Source organism: Manis javanica, chromosome 3 (genome assembly GCF_040802235.1).
Source record: "Manis javanica isolate MJ-LG chromosome 3, MJ_LKY, whole genome shotgun sequence".
In the NCBI taxonomy this organism is placed as follows: Eukaryota; Metazoa; Chordata; class Mammalia; order Pholidota; family Manidae; genus Manis; species Manis javanica.
Window position 1 is genome coordinate 214,929,779 of NC_133158.1, and position 25,669 is coordinate 214,955,447.

The 25,669-nt window shown below is 49.0% G+C and overlaps 1 protein-coding gene across 5 annotated transcripts in view; it reads right to left on the reverse strand.

The window, feature by feature from the left end:
- The window catches only part of GALNT7 (polypeptide N-acetylgalactosaminyltransferase 7), a 99,835-nt gene that overhangs the window by 22,584 nt on the left and 51,582 nt on the right, over positions 1 to 25,669 (reverse strand). For all 5 annotated transcript variants that reach the window (XM_073232810.1, XM_073232811.1, XM_073232812.1 and 2 more), the window contains one exon: positions 22,212 to 22,672. In XM_073232810.1, coding sequence (XP_073088911.1) covers positions 22,212 to 22,648 — 437 coding nt within the window. In that variant the 5' untranslated portion in view covers positions 22,649 to 22,672. The remainder of the gene's footprint in view (positions 1 to 22,211; positions 22,673 to 25,669) is intronic.

The window sequence follows — 25,669 nt, forward strand, 5'->3', positions numbered from 1 at the left end:
GTGCTTCTCAGCTGTGGAGGCTTAAGGTATCATTTACAGCTATCAGGTCTTTTTTTTTTTTCTTTTCTTTTATGACTTAATCTCAGTTTATTTTCCTTTTCAAAATTGGAGCTTCTGGAGCAAAGGATTTCTTTCACTTGCTGTGAACAAACCCCTATATAACTGTGTTTGAAAGTTGTCGGGTTCCACTAGGCTTAACATTCAGGGGGTAAAAAAACAGCTTGGCTTGTGGCATATAGCAGACATTCAAAAATTAACTCTTGAATGAATGAGCCAAGTCCTAATAATGCTTAGCGTTAACAGATAGGCTGAAAGAGGATCTCCAGCTATTTTACTCAAAACAGTTTGAAAGGACTACAGTGGAATAGTTGCCAGGAGCCTTTTATCTTTGGAAGGAAAATTAACAAAATGGCCTGATGGAGGCTCCAGGAGCCAGGGAAGGTTCAGTGAGTTTCTCAGAAGCATACACATACATACATATAATGCACAGACATATTCATGTACATGTACACACACATATGTGTATTTGTTTATCTGGTATTTTTTTTAATCACAAAGCTTCTCATGAAGCTGTAAATAAGCTTGTTCCCAAGATTAAATTTAAAGCCATAAAAGCAATAACTAACATTAGCAGCTTGATAACCTATACCACCATTTAAAATAGTAACTGTTATCTAAATACAGCCCAGCCCAATACAGACAGGAACCATCTTTTTTCAGGTGTTTAATTCCTTTTCAAAATTGTTCTAAATTGTCAGTATTCTTGGAGGTTGTTTTTATAGAAATTCAGACTGAGTCTGGTAATCCATTCAAACCTTTTTTCTTCCACCTGCATTTCCTCATTAGGTAAGTATTAATCACCTATTATGAGAGTTCAAAATAATGAACAGATGGGAGATACAGGTCTTCCGGAGATATAATTAAAATATGAAAAACATAAGGAGAGACGCCAAGTCACAGAGCAGGGCATTGGCAGTGCCGCGGCAGGACGGGCACGTACTGAACCCGGAGTCAGCTCCGTTCCATGGGCTTTACTGTCCTTGACTTGGTTAGCCTCCTGTCACCACTGTGAGGTTAGTGTTACCAGTGTCCCCATTTTACAGATGAGGGCCTGCGGCTCAGCATGACAGCTAGGGAGTAATGAAGCTGGGAAATACACTCCGGCTAGCTTGAGTTTGGAAGAAATCTTAAGCATAAAATAAAAGAGAAAGAACAAACAGTGAAACCTCGATATGAATGGGTAAGAACTGATGTTGACATTGAATGTCATTTCAGTACCAGGTACCCAGAGAGCACGCGGGGCTGATGGGGGCGCCCCTGCCGCCCTGCTCCCCACCCTCTGCGGCCAGGACATAGCCCCAGGGAGGGGACGGGAGGTGGGGTGTGGTGTCTGTAGGCAACACATCCCAAGTTGAGAGAGGCCAAAAGCTCTTCCGGAATGACAAGCTCACAGCATAGCAGTGGAGGAACACAGATCTTGTAAGACGTGAGGAGACACTTCTGGAGCGACACTAACCCAGCAGATGTGTCTCATTTGGACGGGCAGGGATGACAGTCCTCCAACAGACTGTAACCCAGATGAAGGCTCGGAACACATTTTTCTTCCTCTGAGTCTAACCACTGGGATTAAAGCAGCGGAACTGGATGGGAAAAACAGCAATTTTGATTTACAACAGACACCGGGATTGATGAAAATACGCAAGACATGGAAGGAGACATGGGACTTGCTGATTTCTAAGGCAAAAGATGAGAACTTGGGGAAACCAGCCAGATGGGACTTTGAACGGGAGACACAAAGGAGGTGGAAGCACACTGGGCTGAAGAGGGAGGAGGAGGGGGTGCCCACGAGGGCCGCTGTCCCCACTGTCCTAGGAACTCCCCTGGGGACAGCCTGAAGATCGGGGCATGCCGCCCGAGCTCACACCCGGGAACGGGGACCGCCTGCTGCCTCTCCTCCCGCCTGGACGCAGCCTGTCAGCAACCCAGCGATGCGGACTAGGCGGCGTGACAGTGACAACTCTTGGTGTGTGACTTCCCCATCCGCCCTAACACAAAGCCAACACCACAACTTGTGCAAAACTCAAACGTAGAAGTGTATGAAGTCAAGGTGAGAGTTCCCTCCCTCAGCTCTCCCCGACATGTCAGATCTCACCTCCTGGGGAAACTTGTTAAGAATTAGCTGTGTAATCGTCTAGATTTTTGCATGTTCTCATGCAGACATATAATGGATGTCTGTACATGTGTACAACGTATATGCAGATGAAAATGTATAGATTCTTCTTCCACGGGAGTAGTATAGATTTATCTTATCATCTAATTCTTTTTAGTTACTGTGTAATATTCCAGAGTATGGCTGTTCCATACTTTATTTACCCGTCTCCTTACTGATGAGCATTGAGCTGGGTCTACAGTACTGTTCCAGTGGTCATCCTATGCATGTGTGTCTAAGTCCTTTCTTACATGACACTCGGGCTGGAAAGTCACAAAGAACCTCATCTGCTTTGCTCACCACAATCTAACATGTAACATAGCTGCTCCATATATATTTACTGAAGTGCTTTGGGAAATTTTTGAAATGCCTCTTGATGTATTTTCTTCTCTTGTAACGTCCACTCTCCACCCCACAGTTCGTCTATGTTGAGGTTCCCTCAAGAGCAAGTAAGTGCACGTGGCAGGTGGGGAGGCAGAGGGTTCCTCTCGCAAGGAACGGGTGCGGACGCCTTCCCGGTGGGGAGAGGTGGCACATCTGAAGGGGACAAGACACTAGAACAGAGAAGAAAAGCAGATGGCACAGGGGACTAGGGCCTGGCCTCCATTCTGAACTTCCAGAGGGGGCCACCCAGTCAGGGGGTGTCCGCAGCACAGAACAGAACTCCTGGCGCAGTGCAGTCAGGCGGCGAGAGCGGGAGGCAGTCCCCTTTCCCACCTGCTTAGCTTTGGGATGAGCCAGAGAACCTAGAGGCTTCCTCGTGCTTCAGAGGGGGCACGGCAGGGGGCTGAGAGCTAAGATCCCGGGGCTGCCTGCGTCCCCACGGTGCGGGGGGCGGGGGCGGCCCGCGGCGGAGCCATAGCGGGGGGGGGGGGGGGGGGAGCAGCAGAGCTGGGCAGACGTCCCTACAGCAGGGGCACCGGCAGCGGGGAGGGAGGGCACGCAGTCCAGACCACAGGACGCTGACCCCGCCACCCGGGTGCTCCAGAAGGAAGGTGGAGAGGAGAGGGGAGCCAATGGAGCACAAAACAGCCCCGGACGAGGCAGAACCCGAGGCTGACTGGCCACCGGCCCGCAGGCCTTTAAGCCAACAGATCGGGTTTCCTTTAATGACAATCCTCCCCGCCCCCCCTCGGCCTGAAGGCAGGTTCGGGAGGAGGTTCCTCTTCGCAGCTTCTGGGCCCCGCTGAGGCTGAGCCCTGGGCCGGGGCGGAGCCACAGGCGAGCTGGCGACCCCCACGGCCTGCACGCGGGGCCCTGGGCCCTCAGAGCAGCAGCCACGGCCCGGAGGTCAGCCCCCACTCGGCGTCATTCTCCCACTTTACTGGCATGGTGTCTGTACTGCGCTGTACAAGGAGGGAGGCCACCTGCGAGGAGAATGCCACGCCACATTCACGTGCACGGGTGTTGGTACAGACCTTCGACTAATTTCTGCCCTCCGGCGCCTCGTGTTCCAAGACAGCTTAAAAGCCTCTAACATCAAGGACAGTAGCGCCTCATTCAGCTTCATCAGGGAACCGCCCTGGGCACAGATACATTCAGATTACAGGTTGGCAACGGTTGTTATGGTTAAAGGAATCGCACAGAATGTTTGCGTGATAACTGTGTGCGCTGGGCGTTAGTGTCAGAAGCAAAGATGGGAATAAAGAGCGCTCACAGTGTCTTTCCTAGGATTTAGAGAGTAGATTTCAAAACCAAAAATGAAATGCCTGTGAATAATTTACTTGCATTCTCCCTGCGCCAGTTATGTTTTGATGATTTGTATTCTGATACAGTCTTGTTGTATTAAGACCTCATCAGTAAATAATATCTAATTCAGCAGACTTTGAAAACTTGACATTTTTAGGCTGCAAGTCCCTGCAATCCATACGGATTATCATTAATCTACAGCAATGTGTGTGCACATGCTTCTTCAGGAATGGGAAAAAATCTTCAATTTGGGAAACACTGTTTTTTTAAACTATCCACTTCATTTTGAAATAAACTGAGAATCTTTCCTATCTCCATCTAAAACCTTTTTTGCCATGCCCAGGATAAAAAGAAACGGGAGGATGCTTTACAATTTACTTGAAATAGGGCTGAGCCCCCCTCAATGGTTCAATAAATTAGGAATGTACAACATACAATTTAACTTGGCATTCAGGAACCGATCCATTTTCAGGGAAAGGAGAATTACCACTGACAAACCCCATCACTCAAGCTCCACAGACTCCGGGGGGTGGATTTCACTCAACGGTTCTGCATTTTGACTGGAGTGGTGCACCTACACTCCTTGAAAACATGCCTGGTAGTTTTATTCTTTACAGTTCATGTTACACAGCAAAATAACGAATTTAAGCATCAAAGAAATTTATAAACTGAACTTTCTAAGCACCATTCTGGATATGCCTCATTTTGACAATGTATCTCCCAGCAAGGATTGCTGTAATAATTCAGATGTGAACCAGCCAATGCAAGGGGACAATGTGACAATCCTTAATCTGGATAGAATTCCTTTATGAATATAATTTACAATTATATTGGCACTTTTTATGCTTTTTGCAATCATATCATATTGCTCGCTCACAAATCCCTAGAGCTTTTCTGGTATTAAACCATGTGGTGGTTCTCATGCTGTATTTTTGCAGTTGAACTTGGCATGAAACACCATGTTTACATTTACTGCATTTCATATTCTCGGGTTGCGTGCATGTTCCAGCTGGTCCTGCTCTTGGAAGATTTTGTCAGTTAGTATATATAACTACCCCTCCCAATTTTCTCTACTGACAATTAGACTAGATTAGACAATTAGATTTCTATCTCTGTGACCACTGTTTATTGGGACAAATATGAGGTCAATATAGATCATAATCCTTTCTTTGGCTCCTCTTTTCTCACTCCCATGTAGACTATTCCCTTCTTGCTAATACAGTCTTTCTTTTATGAGGCACAATAAAATTGAGGTGTAGTCATTTTCTTAAAACTCCACCTCTATGCCTTGAAGAGCTTGTGTTCCTTCCCTCAATTATTAGAAATTTTGTGATGATTCAGTTACTTTTTCCCAGCGTTCTCATTAGTCAGTCCTCCCTTGAAGGTCAAAATTAAGTCTATAATAGCAGAACTCATGCTTCCTTAACCATCTACAAGATGAAAATGTCAGCAAAGCTAATTGTCTGAAGTTCAGCTCTTGGCCTGAACACATCTTCATGTACTATGTTAATACTCAAAACATACTGGCTGACTTGACTTCAAAAATTTTTCACGGAATATGCTTTTTCTCAGTGTTGTGCTATATCACACAATATCATTCATTTTCTTCATTAAGGGATTAAATATCAATGGAAAGGAGAATATTAAATCTTTAACTTCTGCTCTATTTTGGTTGAAAGTCAAAATCAGTGAACAAAATTAAGGGTTGAGGCTGCAAAAGTTTTCCACTGAGAATGTAGCAGTTGGCCATCACTGTTTAGGAGTCCACTGTATGGCTCCATAGCGGGCAGGCAGGAGACCTGAATGGGCTGAAGCAAGGGACAGTGGGTGGCTTCCGCTCTTCGTGCCCATAATCCTGATCAGGTGCGGCCTCCCAGTCAGCTCCATCTTGAACACACATGCTCGCCATGTGGGCAAGATTTCAGACACATGCCTCCTGTTCCAACTAGGTAACTGCATTTAACCTTCTCCTGGGACAAATTTCATCTTCTGAGGCAGACCTGAGGTTCATGGGTTGATTTCATGTCTGAACGATCAATGTGTTGGAGAAAATGGGGAATTCTTGGCAGAGCAGAATGACTAGGACCAGAAACTCTAGCTTGTTATGGCTGATACCCTGGGCAAGCAGCTACAGAAAGAGCTGGCAAATACCACTGCTTGGCGTAGCTTATGTAACAAGTAACAGCTCCATTATCTGCCCAGACTGCACCCGGCCTCTGAGAACCCAGGGCTCTCTACAGGTTGTATCTCTTTTATGTCCATTCTCTCTAAGCCTCTCGGGGTAGCCAGCTTCCAGGCGCCCCCACACTTAGTGGGAGGCAGCTGTCTAGTCACCAGCCGTGACAGCTGAGCTGTCATGGACCCTCAAGCTGTTACGGTGGAGCTGGAATTCACAGCCCGAGGCTCCTAAAGGTCCCATCATCGTGGGACCCCTCGGTCCGCGGTCTCTGCAGCAGCCTTCTGACTGGCACCCGCTCTGGGGCGGAAGCTTCCCTCTCAGCTGCCCCGCCCAGGTGCCTCCTGCTCTGGCGTCCTGACAGGCCACCCAGGGGTACAGCACGTTCCCTCTGAGAGACTCCGAGAGAGGATGCAGAGGAGCTTCACAGCTGACAGGTGTCAGGAGTGGTGACGCAGGGATGACCGTATGTCCCTTTGGTGAAGACTTCACCATCAGTGGCCTGGGCCAAGGACTCAGCGGCAGCAGCAGGAAGCTCCTGGGTGAGGCCCAGAGAAGGGTGCTCCCCAGCCCCGCGGCTCCCCACACAGGGGGAGGGGGCTTCAGGGAGCGCACATTCTAGCAGAGGGGCAGCCCTGGAGCCAAGTGAAAAACGGTGCTTTTGCTCTCTGTCACCATGATCTCTTTTTATCCCCGAGCAGGGAAATGCCGCTCTCCCAGCTTTATGGTTCCTAAAGCTCTTTCCCACTCACATCTTGTCTGAGCTTCTCGGGGAGCCCGTGAGGGTGGTGGGGTGGGTGTCGGTATCACTGACTTTACACTTAAGGAAACTTTAGCGCCGCCAGGTTCTATGATTTGCTCAATATCACAGGTAGTGACAGGTCAGATCTAAAGATGAATATTTGGATTCTAACTTTAAGGTTCTTTCCCCTAAACACATATTTAGTAAGAATTACTCACAAATATATGTTTTGAAAAACCAGGAAAATGGATTCCTTATTTTCACTCAGTATCTGGGAAATACTTGGCCACTAACAAAATGACTTCACACAGTTCTGTGGATTTCTGCCTGACTTTAAGAGTTGAGAACACGACACACACCAGGGCAAACTAAGAATGAGGAACTGCATCAGCGGGTGCACGTCTCCAGATGCTTTCTGTGAAAAGGAAAACACTCGGACAGACGTGTCCCCCTAATAATCTGAAATGCCAAACCACAATTGAGGAAAAAAAAATCTGGCAGGGAATCACATGTCCTTACACAACTGACTCAAAAATCCCTGGGAAAGGAAAGAGAGAATTTCCCGGTGTGAGCCACTGCTTACAGCTGTATTCGCCTCTCATTTCAAATACGACGTTACATACATGTTCTGATTTCGCAGAGGTGCCAGAGCACTCCGGTAAGTGCAGGCTGAAACCCCCAGCACTCTCGGGAGAAAGGATCAGGAGAGGGTGCCAGGCACGGGCCGACTAACAGCACGGACCGAGCAGGGCTGCCTCCGAGACTATTATGCCGCGCCTCGGGCAACTTACAGACACAACAAATGCAACAATACTACAGAACTAAAAATAGAAAGAAAAGATGATGAAGAAGGAAGAAAGGAAGACAGAACCAAGGATGAGATGTTCAATGCAGCACCAGGGAGGGGCCCAGGGCTCCGTGCGCACAGTTCTGGGACACCGTCCACAAAGACATACTGTGAGCAGCACCTCCTTGAGGGGGTGACCTTCTCCTGGGGGTTCCCCTCCCTAGCTGGGCACCCTGGTGGGCTGGCTGCCCTGACTCCCATCTTATTAATGGAGCTACAGCATGGCACAGGAACCCAGTCTGATCTGTTTAACAAACCAGTTGTTCAGAAAAGTACGACATTCCTGCTGTGAAGACCAGAAGAGAGTTTCCCCCAGGGGCCTCCCGACGGTGGACGCAGGGGTGAGCCCCCCTGGGCTGGTATTCGTGGGGGCTGTTGACAGAAACCGATGGAACTACACCAAAATACCAGTAAAACAGTTGTGCAGAGACCGAGCTGGGAATTTAAGTTCAACACAGATTTGAAAATCACACTTTGCAAACATTCTTTAAAATGTTTATTGAGTCATCTCCTATTTCATGTTTCCTCACTACTGAGTGATTATATGCCTTCTCAATGTACTCGAGGTACAATAAGGAAATCACTCTGACCATATGGATGGCTTGCATTTCCAAAAGCAAATTTCGACACTGCCAGTGACGGAAGAAAAGGTGTAAGCTTCTGGTGGTAGCATGGTAACTGTAGGCTCCCCAACAGAGTTGTCAGGTATTGATGGAGTTGTTAACATTAGTCTTAAACATTGATACTGACGTTCCTACAGCCAGTGAGGTGTGCTGGACAATTTTCTGAAAACTCTCTCAACTGTAAAACTCTGATGACAAATGTGGAAAAGAATACATCATGTCTGACAGTTAACATACATTAACTCACAGAACAGGCAATTTCTGGGGCTAATAAGAATATATTAACAATGCTTCATAATTTATCTTGTTAAAGGTATTAGGAAGCCAGGTTGTTCATTCAGTATGTAACATAATTGACACATAGGAGATGTTTAATAAATAGCGTGGAGGAGAAATTTGGTAATACTATTTCAAGAAATCGTTAAGCAGTCTGCCTCTTTTCCTGCATTAATTCAGTTATCTTTGCTTCTCGCTCACATCTTTGCTTCACTGCAATTTTCAGAAAATCAAATCCTCTTGAGGCTAATGAGTCACCAAAAGTGAGCTGCAGTTATTTATCAAAAGGTTTATGGCTCAAAGATGGGACGGAACTATAAGGCAAGAAGGGAAAGAGGTATGTTGGTTTTCACCTTAAAGAAGGCGGATGACAGGAAACCTCAAAGCACAGTTTTGGAAAACATTTCAGGTCATTAGAATCTGGCAGGGGGCCTGAGACCTGGACACATGTAACATGGTGAGTGGGGACAATCGTCCTCTGGGGACAGGACACTACTAATTTACTAGCTTCTCTCCTCAGAGTGCTGGTCTGTGGACAGGCCACTGGGGAGATGATAACAAAAAAGAGAAAGAGGGCAAAGCAAATCTCCCCGGTGTGAGGTGGACACCGGCACAGCGGCGTGGACCAGGGGTGGTGGATGGGGGGACTCCAGAGTGAAAACACTACCAAGTAGAAGGAAGCAGCTATCGATCCTCTGGCCTGGCAATCCCACTAGAACCTTCCTGCTGAAGCCGTCAGCAGGGACACAGAGTCTGTGTCTCCCACTGGCCCATCATGGTGCGTGTGTGACAGTGACACATTGCCGACAGCCCAATGCGGACCGGTGACAGAGGTTCTGGTCATTCATCCAGCGGAATATCTATGCCAAAAAAAGAAAAAAAAACTCCTACCTCAGTGGTAGGTGATTTTTTTTTCTTCTTCTAAATTTTCTATTAAACATATAGACTTTCCTTTTCAAAATCTTTAAAAATAAAATTGTAACTCAAGACAACTACAAGCACACAGGACACTCCTTGACAGCTTTAAAGTCAGCGTCCTCCCCAACAGGTCTGTCCCGACACCTCCTTTCTTACCAAACTCTGACCTTCAGGCTTTCCCTGGCACTAGAGCGCCACCGCGTTCACGGAATCAGACCCAGCTTCGGCGTGCATTTCCTAGATGGCTTGGCTGGAAGGCATCTATTCTAAGAAGCCAGCACCCACATCTAATACATTATTATTTACACCCACTGTCATTTTGATTCAATAGCAGAATAGTTGACAGATTTCAAATTCTATGGAAGTATGCATTTCATTTCTGCCAGTTTTTCCTTCCTGACACTTGCTGGTCATTCCATCTCATTCTACCTTCTTACACACCACTGCCAGAGTCGCCTTCATGTCATGCTGAAGAGAGGCGGTCTGCACAGACGGAGCTGCCAAGAAGACTCCTGTTTCTCAGAGGGCTGAGCTAGAAACAAAGATAAATGTGCTTACGTGGGAAAGGAAAACACAAAACATAGGAGCTCTTTATGAGGGACAGCTGCCAACTTTTGGAGTTTGGAAAGCCAGTTCTTCTGAGTTCCAGTATAATGTTTCAAATATTACCAAGTATGTCTAATCATGACCATTTCGGAAATGAAGTATTTCTATAAATACTTTATAGACCTCTATAAATCTACCAAAGTATCCTGAAGCAGTTCTCAAAAATTCTAGCCATTCTTAAGCAATCAAGATGTTAGCATGTTCACATTTATATTTCTCAAGAGTGAAAAGGTTTGACTTTTAAATTCCTTTAAACAGCTATACATGGACATGACTGCACAGCATCCTAAAAACAGTACTGAATCACTTCATGCACTGGCTTCCCAGTTCCTCCCAGGAGCTCCTGATTCACCAGGCCGGTCGCTGACAGCTGCGTGTGCAGTCTCATCACCCAGGTTACGTCACAGCACCAGCCTCCAAGGCATCTCTTGTATTAAGGCCTTCATGACAGAAAGGGGGCCGTTTTGGCAGCTTCTCCATTACCTGAGATAGAACAACTTAGAACACCAACTTTTCCCCTAAAACTTTTATTCACAAAACACTTGTCACCAAAATAAGAATTTTTTTTTTAAGCTGTTAAACCCAACACTTCAGAGGAGCAATTTCACTAAATCCCTTTGGATATCTAAAGTCAGTTTCTGATGCCAATGCCAATCTGTTAAAGCTTTATTCTGAGGAGCACAGACGACTGTCCGGGTTACTGTCACAGTTTAAAGAGAAAAAAGTTGGCCTATATTTGCCTCCAGGTCACTCCCGGCTTAACCTTAAAGATTTATCCGTGGAATTAGCCTCACACACTGCCAGTAACATAGCTCTGTATCTCTGCAGATGCAGAATACAGGGGCTGTATTTCAGGGGACATTTTATTAGCATTTTGTATTTGCAGGTTCTAGAAATATGCACACACGTGTATCATGTTCACAGGCCTTTTGTAAACAACTCCCCACAGTCAGCTGGGCGTGAGGTTTCTCTAGTTTTCCTGGATCCCAGGAGTGTGTGAAACCTCCCAGCATCTTGCCTGCAACTTCGGATCCTCAGAAACCATTCCTTTCTTTTCTTGTGTGATTGCACTTCACGGCCACAGTTGCTAGACCTTGTTGTACGGTTATCTGAGATCAAGACTGAAGAAACAGGTGTGTTGTTCTTTTGTTTATGAGCTACCTGGAAAGGCTTTAAATCACTTCTCTAGAAGAGGTGGGAGATACAATCAAAATGAATGGGTCTCCCTGATGACAATCTAGACTAGTTATAGGAAATTAAACAGATTCAGTGCAGCACTGACTGTGTAGGGAAGGTGACGCGCTGGGGCATGAGACTAAGACACTACCACCTCTCCGTGGTCACCACACCTTTGACACTCACAGGAGGCCTGTGGCTCGGCGGACTATCTCAGCACTACATCCAACCAATATTCCAGGCAGGGCAGAAAGCCTCCTCGGCGGGGCACAGTGGGCACGGTTCCTGCTCCCTCCCCAAGACTACTGGGGCAGTAAGTACGGTAAGGGTGGTGGGGGTGAGGTGGGGAAGGAGGGGTGGGCAGGAGGAAGGAAGGATGAACTATGGCACCACGCTAACAACTAGGTCAGTTTCTATCCTGCTCTTTCGAATGGAAAAACTTAGTATTCTACATTTGGGGGTTAAGACTTAGATTTTTAAAAGTCATGATCAGAGTTTCTTCTTGGCATAAATTAACAGGTAAAAAATATTCAGTCTATTAGCATGACCACTTCCAGAGTTGCTAAGATTCGCATTTAGGATTATGGGGTCTTGGGCACTGTGCCACTGACTATATACTAAATATTCCCGGAATGAGCCTAAACTCAAATACACAGAAATGCAGAGGATCCTTCTTATTCACAGATTCCATATTTGTTAATCACCGGCTGAAATTTATTTGTAACCCCAAAATCAACACTCAGGACACTGGTGCAGTCATGTGAGGACGTGTGCAGAGCATGGAGAAAAATGGGAGCTGCGCTTGGGGTTGCCAATGTGCAGACACAAGACGACGCTGCCTTATTTCACTCTGGCACTGTAAACAGGGGTCCTTCACAGCCCCTTAGTGCCACGTTTTCTCACGTCTGGGCATCTTCTTGGTGATGGCCTGGTGGGAAGTGGCTCTCCAGCGTAGGGCAGGAGGGCTGCATGGTGCGCCCGAGCGTGAGGAAGCTGTGCGCGCCCCATGGAGAGACCCCACAGAGGGAATCCACGTGTTACTGGGCTTCCTTCAGCCACAACTCCTGGTGCTGTGGCCGAGTTCAATGCTAGGACCCAACAATAAGGTGTGTTGCACAAGGTTACCTGATCAGGCGATGAAAATGCTGTGCCCCACGAATTGCAAGCACCTGCCCTGTGTGCGCCTGGGACAAGCTTCTGTACCCCTCTCCATGCTCACGCCCGCTCTGTGGACGGAGCCAGCTCAGAACCGAGAGCTGACTGCGGATCGAGTGGCACGGGCACAGAAACGACAGTGCACACGGGCACAGCCATGTCATCAGCCACAGACTCTCCCGCTCGCTGGGACGGCCCGCTGCGCAGGGGGGACCTGACAGGGGAGTGGACTCCATGTGGTGGGTAAATGCTTCTGGCAGCCCACAAGGCCTGTGAGCTGTAAGCGGCAATCTCATTCTCTCAAAAGTGAATTGATGCTTTGGCAACAATTACTCAACCAGAGAATAGGCCTTTCATCAGTAGGGTCATAAAAAGCCCAGGTAAATTAGGAACCTTCTGCGAAACATTCAGGGATGCCAGGAGCCTGGGGAAGCGGCAGTGAGAGAGAGACTGGGAGGGAGAGACAGAGCCAGAGAGGATCAGGACAGAGGGAGGGCCGGAGGGCCGGCCCTCAGCCCAGCCCACCTCCCCAGCCCCGAGGCCGACACCCCAGGGGCCACCCAGACGTACAGGAACCCCCCAAACCCTCACCCAGCTGCTTCACAGCTCACAGGCAGTTTGAGTAAGACTCCCCACACTACTTTCCCAAGCAGGGACGGTTCCCTCACACCTGACAAGCCCTCAGGCCGGAGCTGCTGTGTCCCTTGCAGGCACTTTCCCATCTCCTGTGGCGCAGGCCCCGGGGGGGTGCGGGGCAGTCTCTACGGGAGACTGGACACCTGTCACCTTTGAAGCCACAGCTGTGAGTCTCCAGGGCCTTAAGGACATGAAGTAGGATCCTCAAATCTCCCTCCAGAGCCCTTTATCCTGGTTTTGGTTTGCTCCCCGGGACTCGCTCTTCTGGAAAATGCACGGATATATTTCCTTTGGTGGAAATGGCAGTGCTCATTGTAAAATAAGTTACTAGGGTATTAAAAATTTGATTTCCTCCTGCACATGAACCACATTTTGGTGAGTGGAATCTCCCCCAGAATTCCCTGAAGAGGAATGAGGAACTATCGGCCATTTCCCTGAGACACTGAAGACATTATTGAATTCAATCTATATTGTTACATAATTTTAATTCATGTGACTAACTTTTTACCATGTTCATGTTATAAGTCTCAAGAATGATGAGAGTAATTCTACTTATGATATACAGAGTGCATTTTTTGCATAATCAGCTTAAAGTGAGAACAGATAATTAACATGCAGTCAAGAAGTTGTACCACAAATTATTTATATTATTGCACCCACAATCCTTAAGAAAAAAAACTGGTACCGATGATCCCACTTTACAGCTCTCCCCAGGGACTTGCCTTTACCATGAGGAGCTGTCAACATTTCCCCACAGATTGAGGGGTGGATGTCAGCTTGAAACTCAGTCTGTGAGGCAGGAAAGCTCTGACCCAGTTCAAACTCTTCCAAACGTTGTCTCTGCCCCCCGTCCTACCCTTTGCTTTTCTCCAATGCTGGTCCTCTTATCAGAGATAAAAATCCACACGTGCGTACGGGAAGAGGTGAGGCTGTGACCTCAGGTCTTCACAGCCCATCCCGGCCGTGGGGAGACCTGACTCTGCACCGGCCAGTTTCTCCAGAGCATGGTGCCCAATGTGGGTACTGCCCCACTGGGTGCTCTTCAGAATGGCTGCTGTGCTTCTAGTATAAATGGAGGGGTAGGGGTTCTTCTTTTCCTTAAATATTGCTTTATGCCTGGCTTTACAACTAACAACTATTCATGTGAATTACCCACCTTAAACGGGGACCCCTGAGGCCACAGGTCTGCAGTTGCACTTGGGTCCCAGGCCCAGCAGTGTGACTGTGACTAGCCTGTAGGACACACGGACACTTCGGCTGCCTGCCATGTATGTGTGTGTGTGTATATGTTTTTGTTTTTTTTTTTCTGGCAAACCTGTTTTACAAAATCATTGAAGGGGAAGAGAGGAGAAGAGGGTGGAGAGAAAGAGGACTTAGAGGGAAACTTAGGATGAGAACAGGACACTCAAAACAGGGACCTTTGGGACCAGAGCCCCGAGGAAAACAAACCCAGCACAGTTCAGGTCGCCGCTGATGTTCGCGCTTTGCATCCTTTAGACCCAGCGGCTTGTGTTTCCCTTTCTGGGGATCCTCAGAGAAACTTCCTTCTAGTACAGAGCAACTCTAGCAAGATTAAAAGTATGATCTGCAGGCAGTGTCCTCACCACCAGCTGCCCCTCGGCTTCTCTGGGTGCGCTGGCAGCTGCCCCAGAAAGCTGAACGGGGCGAGGGCGGCAGTGTGAAGCTACTAGACTCCGGGACTCGAGAGAAATACTTCTGCAGGCCTGGCAGCTTTTCTCGTGAGGTCTCCAGGAACGCACTGCTCTGGCGGTCACTTTGTGAGAAACTTCGCCCGGCCACCTCCAAACATTAACACGCAGGAGGAAATCCTGGAACCACCAGGCTCCGAGTTTAACTGATGCCATTTCCCTATTTACCAAATGCACAGAGCCGACGCGCGTTCAGGAGACACAATCAGAGTGAAGAGGCGGCACCTGCTGCTCTGTGCCACTGAATTATCAGAGGGGGTCCGACAGCCCTCTGCGCGAAGGGCTGTGCTCTGGCGCCCGCCCTGCACTGTGGCACGTCTGCATCTATTGCCAGACTTTTTGGTGAGGACCTGACAACCTCCCAGCAGAGGACAGGACTGAACACTTGGAAATGGCTGTTGGCTCCAGAACTGAGGGGCTCCAGTAGGAGAGAGTTCAAAACACACCCCTGAATCTCCCAGTCAGTGCTCCCCGTGAAGAGCAAAAGAAAGCCAAGATTTGCCTGACATTGTCTGTCACCATGGGATGTCACAGGTCATCTAGTGGTGCCTCTGTACATATTTTACCAACTAGCCTCCAGGAAACTTACTCTAAATTCTTGGTTGGGGGTGGGGGGCTATGAAAAACAAAACCACACACCTGAGTTTATAATTTTCTATCAGGCAAAACTTAGGCTTTTGTGACACTGGTCGGGGGCAGCGTCAGAGGGCAGCATGAGAGGAGAAGAGATGAAGCCAAGTCCCACTGTAACAGAGCAGCTCAGAAAATGACCAGAGAGTGGGAAGGGCCCACCTTCCTTATCAACCAAAGGAGGTCTGGGCAGTAGGAGAAGGTCCTGGTAAGGGAACCGGGACTCGGGATTGCCGCCCCCTCTGCCAGGTCTACTACAGAGAGCCCCGGTCTCTACAGTGATTCCAGTTTGGCTGAGAACATCGCTTTGTCACACAGGACCTCAAACAAAAATCAGCTCAGCCACCACAACGGAGAAGATGCCAAAGTGCAAAGCGTGTGGGTGGGTGTGTTCATGTGTGTGTGTTCAGAAGAGAAAGAAGAAAAGGAAGTAGGCATCAGAACAGTTTATTTTTCAAGTGAATATGGAAAACCTCTGCACTCACAAAGAGTGGCTTCCAAGAGTAAAAATTCTCAGGCCAGTTAGAAAGTAATACTTTTTGGACAAAAAACAATCAACATGTCCATCATGGTGCATCTGGAACCAATTTCAAATGTGCTTCCTGCAGATCAGATCTGAGGTTGCCAAACTGTAGCCTGAAAAATGGAACACATTTTGGTCAGCCTATGAGAGAAGACCATGTGCTAACCACTGAGGTTGGTGTAGTCTGGATGGGGTCCCAGAGAACCATCATATATTCCGATTCATAGAAACTGGGACAAAGTACTGAAATACACATGCACATACGGGACTCACATATATGTGTATATGATTCACATATTACTCTAATAATTTGTTTTAACCTCTTTGGAGTGGCTCTATAGAATTTTAGTTAGCTCTAACTGAAACCTATGGGTCATGATGTATAGAAAACTGAAATAAAAAAAAGAACACTATAGCATTTCAAGTAAATTGGTGGTTTGAAGATAGCAGCTAATTTATAGATTATAGCAGTCTTCTAAACAACGTTATCTAATAGCACCTTAACATGGATAGAGAAAGAAAAAAGCTCGCAATCACAGATCACAAACCACCTTAAATAAAACTAGAATTTAAAAATCAGTATTTTGGTATCAGGTAAGAAGAGAATTATCTGGTGCATAAGGCATGAGTGTAAATGTAAAATATCTTTAAAAGAAACACTTCGATTTCCCACAGAACATGCTTATGAAAGTATTAACAATTAATCATATTACCATTTGCACAGCCCTTAGAATTTTCAAAGCATTTAATAACCATCATTTCACTTTGGAAAGGCAGCTAAGATAGCTTTCTACTAAATAGGAACGCAATAGGTATGTACGTAGGAGGAAAGGTTAAACACTAAAAGCAGATGACTTTGCTCAACAAGTCAAAATATTTAAATCATTTGTCTGAAACAAAATAGCTTGGATCATATACCTCTGATTGTGTCTTCTTGGGCAGAAAAAAGTCAAGAATAATTTCCATGCCTTTGTATGAGCAGTGAGTTCACAGTAAAGGACTTTGTTTAGTAGAAAAATCTAACATGTCCACCACGAGAAAACGCTCCACCCGGTTCCGCATCCTAACGGGCTCTGTGAATTCACGGAAAAGCAGGGCGCCCACGGGTCCAGGGGACCGGGCCGCGCACCCTGCCACCGCCGGGGCTCTGGGCAGCACCTTCGGCTCTATGTTCGGGCGCCTCTAGGCCACGGCTGGATCTTCGATTCCCCCTTCCCCGCCACCGGCTGCCAAGCTATTAGTACCGACCCTTTTATTCTCTTATACTGCCCGGGTCTTCTGCCTGGTTCACCTTCTCTGAAGTTCCTGATCCAAAGCCACCAGCCTCCTACCGGTCCCCGCCCGCTAACCTCTAGCTGTCCGACATTCCTGACGTTCTCCTGGTAAAGCTTCGGCGGGTCTTCCGTGGCTACCAGATCAGTTCGAGCGGTGCTGCGGCCTAACAAACATGACGCTCCTGCCCCTGCCCGCTTTGGCCGTCTATGCGCACCGCCGGCCCCAAGTCAGTGCCCGGCGCTGCGTCTGTGCCCGAACCCTCTTCCTGCGGAAACTCTAGGCCTCCTTCGGGGTGCGTCCTAGAGTCCCCGCACGGGTCCCCGGCTGCCCCTGGGGCCCCGTTATTTGCTCTCGCCTTCCTAGGTCCCTCACGGCGGGCACCCTTCCCCTCGCCCGGGGCAGATGGCGAGCTCCTTGAAGACGGGCCTCTATTTTCTCACTGCCACGTCCTCGGAGGGCCTAGCACGGTGCCTTGCTGGCTGGACTCACCAGCATCTGCTGAACTGTGACGAAAATCAGATTTTTTTTTTTAATAGAAAATAAACGTGAAGGCAGGTGAAGTCGTTCTTGGCACAAGCCTTTAAAAAAGGAGCAAGCCTCCAGTTTACCCAAAACACGGTCATTCGCTGTTTTAACAAGCAACGACGGCCAGCAAATGGCTCAGCCAGGGAGGGTGATCCGAGGCGGCGACATCCGTGGGCAGGAGCCACGCTGGCGGCCGGGCAGCGCTGCCCTGCATCTGGGGTGGAGAACATGCGTCCCAAAGGACGGTCACAGCCTCGAGCACAGAGTCGTTAACAGCCCGGGGCTGAGGGGCTGAGCCGGGCAGGCGGCTCGTCTACACGTCTGACCGAGGCAGGGGCACGGCTGGCGAGGCTTCTTCGGAAGCTCCGACCGCGGGCAACACCACGCGGGCCTCCCCGGGCGGCTCTGCTGGCCTGTCCTCCCGGGCAGGGGCGCGAGGGAGGGTGGCCGCGGGTGTGCGGCTCTCGCACGTGTTGGATATGCTGCCAGGAAACACAGGAAAGCGCTAATATGCATATTAGATAACAGGCAACTGACGTTGGCCTTTTGTTTTAGAGAAAGTTCTTAAGGCCACATTCTAATTTAGGAAAAACTCTACTTAGAAATTACGTATCACTCTACCTTGCGTTTTAAGTGTTCAAAGGGGAATGAAGCCTAATTTTTTTTTAAACGTTTGACAAAGAATCAAGCTTAAAAAATAATCTGGATTTAGTTTTGAAAAAGCTTCTGGGGATAACGATGTTTGAGTATTTTGAAGTATAATGTCAGTAATGCCGAATTTTAAAAAGGGGCTAAGGAGCGTGCCCGGGGCCCTTTCATTTGACGGGGAACACCGTGCCTAAGGGCAGCTTCAGGGGCGGGAGAGGGAAGGCCCGGCAGCAGGAAGGGGAGGGGAAGGGAGGGAGGAGGCAGGGGGGACTCGGGGAGCTGACGGGCGACTGGGGCATCTGCCTTCACCAAGGGGGGGAAAGGCTTTGCCCCAAGGGAGGCACGAGCAGCGGCACGACGACGGAGGGAGGGCAGAGCATGGCACTGACATTCTCCAAAAAAGCAGCGGAGGACCTCAAAGTTAAACAGTAGCTGAAAACAGCCATTTTGATATGGCAAATAAGCCAGAGAAAGTACCAGAGTAATTTTTTTTAAAAGCCAGTAATACTTCAGTTTGCAGCCACCAGACCTGGGATGCAAGACTTTGTGTATTACATCACCTACTTCTAATGCCGATCCCGAGCCGCGGGCTAGAAATGTCAGACCTGAACCGAGGACTGGGAAGCTAGGGTTAGAGAGGCTGAGTGACTGGCCTGTGAGTCCACCTCCGGTCCTGGAGCCGCGCTCGGAGCCCTGGCCCACCTCTCTCATCCCTCGTTCGCTCTCTCACACGAGTCAGTTACGGGAAGCAGCTGGTACAGAAAACAGACATATTCCCTGCTCTCAGGACCTTATCCGCCAGTAAGAAAGACAGTCAGTAGCAACTAAATAACTGTATCTAGTAGAAATCGTGTCTATTATATCTAAATATATATTCTATCTATAATTCAAATCACATCTAATTATAAAATCTGATAAACACTTTGAAGGAAATGAATGGCCAGAGAGCAGTCCTAACAAATAAAGCAGGCACTGGCGGCTTGGAGGGTCCCTGCAGGGTGGGGAGGGGGTGGCTTGGAGGGTCCCTGCAGGGTGGGGAGGGGCGGCTTGGAGGGTCCCTGCAAGGTGGGGAGGGGCGGCTTGGAGGGTCCCTGCAGGGTGGGGAGGAGGCGGCTTGGAGGGTCCCTGCAGGGTTGGGAGGGGGCGGCTTGGAGGGTCCCTACAGGGTGGGGAGGAGGCAGCTTGGAGGGTCCCTGCAAGTGGGGAGGAGGCGGCTTGGAGGGTCCCTGCAGGGTGGGGAGGAGGCGGCTTGGAGGGTCCCTACAGGGTGGGGAAGAGGCGGCTTGGAGGGTCCCTGCAAGGGGGGAGGGGCGGCTTGGAGGGTCCCTGCAGGGTGGGGAGGGGCGGCTTGGAGGGTCCCTACAGGGTGGGGAGGAGGCGGCTTGGAGGTCCCTACAGGGTGGGGAAGAGGCAGCTTGGAGGGTCCCTGCAAGTGGGGAGGAGGCGGCTTGGAGGGTCCCTGCAGGGTGGGGAGGGGCGGCTTGGAGGGTCCCTGCAGGGTGGGGAGGGGTGGCTTGGAGGGTCCCTGCAAGGGGGGAGGAGATGGCTTGGAGGGTCCCTGCAGGTGGGGAGGAGGCAGCTTGGAGGGTCCCTACAGGTGGGGAGGAGGCGGCCCTAAGGAGGGAGAAGGCGTTCTTGGAGGAGGCAGGGCAGGGCAAGGTGCCCCAAAGGCAGGTGCAGCGGGGCTGCAGGGCAAGGGGGGGCCAGCAGGGCAGGGAAGGGAAGGACAGGGAAGGGCACTGGGAGCGGCCGCTGCTGCCTAGGGGTTCTGGCTTCACACTAAGTGCAGGGTAGGCAGGTGGTGTTAGATGAGCTGGATTTGAGCGGTTCTGTGTGAACCAGATACAGGCAGGAGTGGCGAGACGGGGAAGCAGGCTCTGGTGGAGCCCGTCTCCACAGCATGGCGGTGGCTGGGACCTGGCGTGGCCATGGGGATGAAAGAATGGCCCTCAGAGGTGATCTCGGACACACTGCGGTGGCAGAGACAAGAGGCCTGCAGAGAGAGTGGCCTGAGGGGGAGGCGGGGAGGCTCCGAAGTGACTCTGGGTCTGTGCCCTGCTGTGTCCTGCATGTCACTTGACTTGCTGGGCATATTTCTTACACTGACAAGTGAGCTAGATTTACAATGGTTTTTTAAATGGCACACCTTTTATAAAGCGTTCATGTGCTAACACCCTCGTTTCTACCCTAAGTTCACCCCCGGCTCCTAGCACAGCGCAGAGGCCTGCTGCCCAGCCAGAGAAGGGCCCTCACCCCAAGCCACCTCGGCTGGAGGCCCAGCCTTGCCATTCTGCAGGGCGAATACCAGCAAGTCCGACGCTAAGCCTCAGGCTCTGCACACACACAGGTGAGAGGTCTCTATGGTCCCACTGTGGGAAGCACGAGACGGCCTGGAGCCAGTGCTGGCACGCAGCACAAAGTCGGTCAGTGTTAGTGTCTCCCTCCCGTCTTCCCTGGCCCAGCACTGGGGATGCCAGCAAGGGACCCTCAAGACCCTCTGCAGCAGAGTGGGGGGCGTGACTGGGGCTGGGGACTCAGGTAAGGGGCTGCGGCAGGCACCGGGAAGGGTCCTAAAGGTACCTGCCGGGCAGTTCCAGCTTTGTGACCACCGCCCGCACCCCCAGCTAGAAGGGTTGCCAGGTAATATACCAGACACCCAGTTAAATTTGGATTTAAGATTTTTTAATAACACACTGTTTGGGACATACTTCAAACAAAATGTTTTCGTTGTTTGTCTGAAATTCAAATTTAATAGTATCCTCTATTCTTATTGGCTAAACCTGGTAACCCCCAACTAGGCACATCTCTGCTTGGATCAGGAGGACGCCGTTCAGAGGTTCTCCCTTCACAGGCCTTGAAATGCTCCGCCTCTTGCTTCTAGATGCCCCTCCTACTTTCTGTGCACACTTCATCACCCCCCAACCCTGACCTATAAATACACGGGTGTCCCGGCTCTACTGAGCACCGGCTGCGTTAGGCAGAGAGTTTCCTCGTGGCCACAGAGCGTGCTGCTTGGGGGCTGCGTGTGTGCGTGTGCCGTGTTAACCTTTGAAAATGCAGGTCACGTTAACAAGACATCATCCGAACACATTTTGAGTCTCCTAGTAGCAGCGAATTAACTGTACATCCACGTTCGGAGCAGCTCTTTAGATCCCATATTCCCACAGCTACTCTAGAGGAGTAGAACCCTACGGAATAAAGTGAAAGAGGAAGGCTTTAAGGTCGTTCCATAATCACCATCCTCAAAAGTTAAGAGCTGGAAATGCTCTACGTTAAATCAGACTGCACGGGCTGCGCCTGAAAGCTGAGGCCGTCGCCTCTTTGGTCTGAGGGCTCCCTTTGCACATCTGCTCAGGGGGGTCGGTCTCCATGCCAGTGCTGAGGGGCACCATCACAGGCACCACAGACACCCAGCTCGCCAGACATCCACACCCGCTTACTTTCCCATATGGCTCCACAACCGGGTAGGGAGCTGACTCAGGATGAATAGCAACACACATCAATAAAGTTTGGTTATTAAAAAACTGTCAGTGAAATGAAGAGTAACTTAATAGTTGACTGACATCCCAGTACAAGCTGGTTTTCTCTCTGGGAGCAAAAAATTCACAGGCTGTGGTTCTGGGACATTTTGAGAAGGACTGATGTAAAGTACCCCAGAATTTCAGGCCATGCCCTCAGGATAACCCTTCAATGGGCAGGGTCCCGCCCTCTGGCCACTTTGTGGACCAGAGATCCGCTTATTTACCTGAAATAAAGGCATAAATATTCTCCTCCATTCTAGCAATCTAGCTGAATATTTATCAAAACAACAGCTGCCCCATTTTAGAAAGAAGAGGGCGTGTGCTTACTCCTCCTGTCGCAAGTCGCTGACGCTGCGGTCCAGGGAAATCATGTCACTTGCCACCATGTTAAATCCAAACTCTTTAATGCTGGCTTGAACTGCGTGTTTGAATTCTGGTCCCAAAACCAAAGGCTTGGCTTTCTCTCCAGGGCCGCCAACCACTCCGTGAGGCTCGGGTTCTTTGGGTTCAAAGTTACCGAGGATGCCTGGGCGAAGCACAGGGTCGCGGTAGGTGAATGTCTGCGGCTTGAATGTGAGGTACCGCCTCTGCATTATGTCTCTCTGGTCATCCCCTCCAGCATGGCGCTGTTGGCCATTTCTGGCCTTGTTTTTTCTTCTGATAGACTCTAAGTCCACTTCTACTCCTTCCACATGAGGCCATGGCACCACAGGTTTGAACCTGTCATCCCCAGGAGCTAGTCCAGCGCCTCCTCGGTCAGGCATGGGGTCATCGACATCTCTGTCTCCCTATACAAAAGGGAGGGGATACACGATGAGTACATGAAGGCGAACCACAGCACAGTTCATGACACCAATTTTCCTGTTTATGAAAAGGCTGAGGCAGCAATAAAATGGGTAAAATGTGAAACAGAAGCAGGCTATTAATCAGGACTTCTCATTAGAAGACTCTTTCATGAGGAAAGACATGCCAAGAAATAGACTATTGCCTTGCCTTTTCATTCTAAAATAAATGACTGGGTGCATGCTTTTACTTCCCCCTCCTCACCTACCTCTTGATCAAAGACCACGAGGAATACCACCACAGGTTAGAGCAACGAGGTTCCAGGGCTTTGGACGAAAAGACACTTCAGAGGCCATGTGTACAGTATGCGGCCTTCCCCATTGTCCAGTAAGTGGTAAATGTGATTTTGTCACTACTGCAGCCATATTGTGGCAAAGATACTAGATGTCCCCCATCACTAGGCCGGCCTCCTGCCCCTAATGGCAGAGGAACAGGTAGGGATACACACTCAACAGCCCCCATTCAGCATTTTTCACTCAGAAAGACTTCAGCTGAATCCAGAACTGTGCATAAAAGCTCTCGTGACCGGAACCGAGTTAGTTCGGACTTTTAAACCACACCCAATACCTAGTTTGCTCCACTCCAGAGACAGCTGAGATAAGAACAGACTTTGCATGTGACAATACTGGGGAGGGCCTGCCTCCCTTCTCGTGTGGACCCTCCTCATCACGTATGCAGCTCTTTGAGTCAGAAACCCTCAATGCTTTTGCTTCTGTGTATTAGATGTAAAGTTTCTGCTAAACCAGTACCATTCTATGCACAAAGCAGTGTTTTTTCCACATTAGCATCACCTCAGTGGCTTTAAAAAATAGATGTCTGTGTCCCACCCCTAGACTTTGTGATTTGATTGGCCTGGGCATTCAGATTTTTAAAAGCCCCCTGGGTGATTTTAATATGCATCAGGCTTAAGAACCTCTGGGCTAAAGGGAGAGCCTCAAGCTGCAATCAGACAAGGGGATTCCTGAGGGTGCACAGAGGGAAAAGAGGCAGGCTGACTAGTCTACCACCTCACCCCACACTCAGATTATCGGTTCCTTCATACTCACAATACAAGCAGTGCCACCTGACCACAGTGTGTCTGCAGTGTTAAAGCTATCCTGACAAGTGAAGTTTAAAAATCTTGTTCCAAAGAGTACAGAAATAAAGCTCTAGGTACCAGGTGTTGGTTGCTATCTCCTGGTGGTTTACTTGGAGACAATGATCTCTTCAGAAGGTGAGGTAACACAAATGTGAACTTTGTTAATGATGAAATTTTGGTAAGGGCTAGCAAAAGATGGTTCTAGAGAGTTCAAAAACCTAAAAATTTATTGATCAGGCAATATAAGCATATGACACAAAATGCAAAGGACCCAGAAAGGAATGTAGTGAAAAGCAAGACTCCCTGCCTTCCCTTCCCCAGAGGCAATCATGCTTCCTTGTGAATCTCTAGAGATGTTATGTGCTTGTTTAAACAAGAGAATTTTTATGTTGCATCTGGCAAGACACTTTAAATTGACTCATTACTTAAAATGGGAACCCGAATGATGTTACAACTGGTTCACAGGTGAATCCAGAGACTTCACAGAAACATCAAAGAACTGACAGACAGATGGAAAACTGGTGAAACTGGTCAACAGCCAGAGGGCAATAACCAACTGCATTCCACTGTACCCCGCTTCCATCTCAATGGAAAGAATCTTCTCACACATGCACTGCTATCAGTTTTCTATCATTCACAGATTGTAAAACACCTCAAAGATAATGACAGGGTGAGATACCCAGAAAGCTGGGTCAGACAGCATATCCTGTCAGCTTTTTGGTCCATTTCAAAGTCTTCCCCTCCCCCACCTGTTTTCCTCCTGCAACACAAAACTAAATATAAAAAGCAACATTCCACCTGATCTTATGAACGTGGCACCTGCCTGCAGGCATGTATTACAGGCAGGTAAGACTTCTGACCCTCACACCTGAGTAGTGCAGGGGCTTGGCTGGAGCTTCATCAGTGAGCCGCACTGGGTCAGAGGGCACAGGAGGCACTCTGCCCGGAAATCCTGTATATTCCTGAAGTACTGCCGGTTCTCAGGGGAAAACATCCTAAGGAGGAAGCCAACCACGTCTCTGTAACGAGAGGTGGGGGCTCAAGCTAAGGGGTGATTTTGATGATGGGAAAAGTGTCAGCTTCTCCAATTTATCTCATGGCTCTTCCCAAAATTATACTCACTTATGGCAGTGTTGTACGCAAATAAAACAGAGAAATCATTATAAAACTCTAAGATCCTGATGCTCAAGTAAGTATAACATAAAAAGGAGAGCCTTCTCTCCCACCTCAACTTTTCACATCAAGTCTCTAGTAATGGGTAACTGGGGAAATGTCCATAAATATAGAAAAGTAGACTGAACAGGTCATGGGATGTCAACACCCGTAACCACAGCCTCTACTGGGTCGCCTTACTCCACGGGGAGACACCTGCACACGGGAAGAATGTGGGACGACAGTACACGAGACGCCCAAATGGCAAGATGCACGCTGTGTGTAGGTTGGCCCACGCTGATCTAAAATTTGCAAATACAAAGATTTCTCAAATTCACCCACCTCAACAAGAATATTTAACAGACTCAAACTTGTTGCTTATCTTCCTCCAAATGTTGTTTTGATCTTTTCTTGACTTAAGGGTTCTGTGTCTCATCTTCAGCTGCTGGTGTTCCTTACAGCCTGTTAGATCCCACCTCAGTCTGGGTCACCCCATTCTCTTCCAAGCTAGGAGACCAGATTGACAGGGGCGCCATCCGATCGGCCCTGATCTGGGTCAGAGCCATCACCAGTGGTGCAGCCTGAGGCCATTACCCTCCCGCCTCTGCCTTAGTTCAGGCCACCCCTCACCTCTTAACCGGATGACTACAAACACTGTTAATAACAGTGGCGACTTCAAACACTGTGTGCTTACGGCTTCACATCTATTACT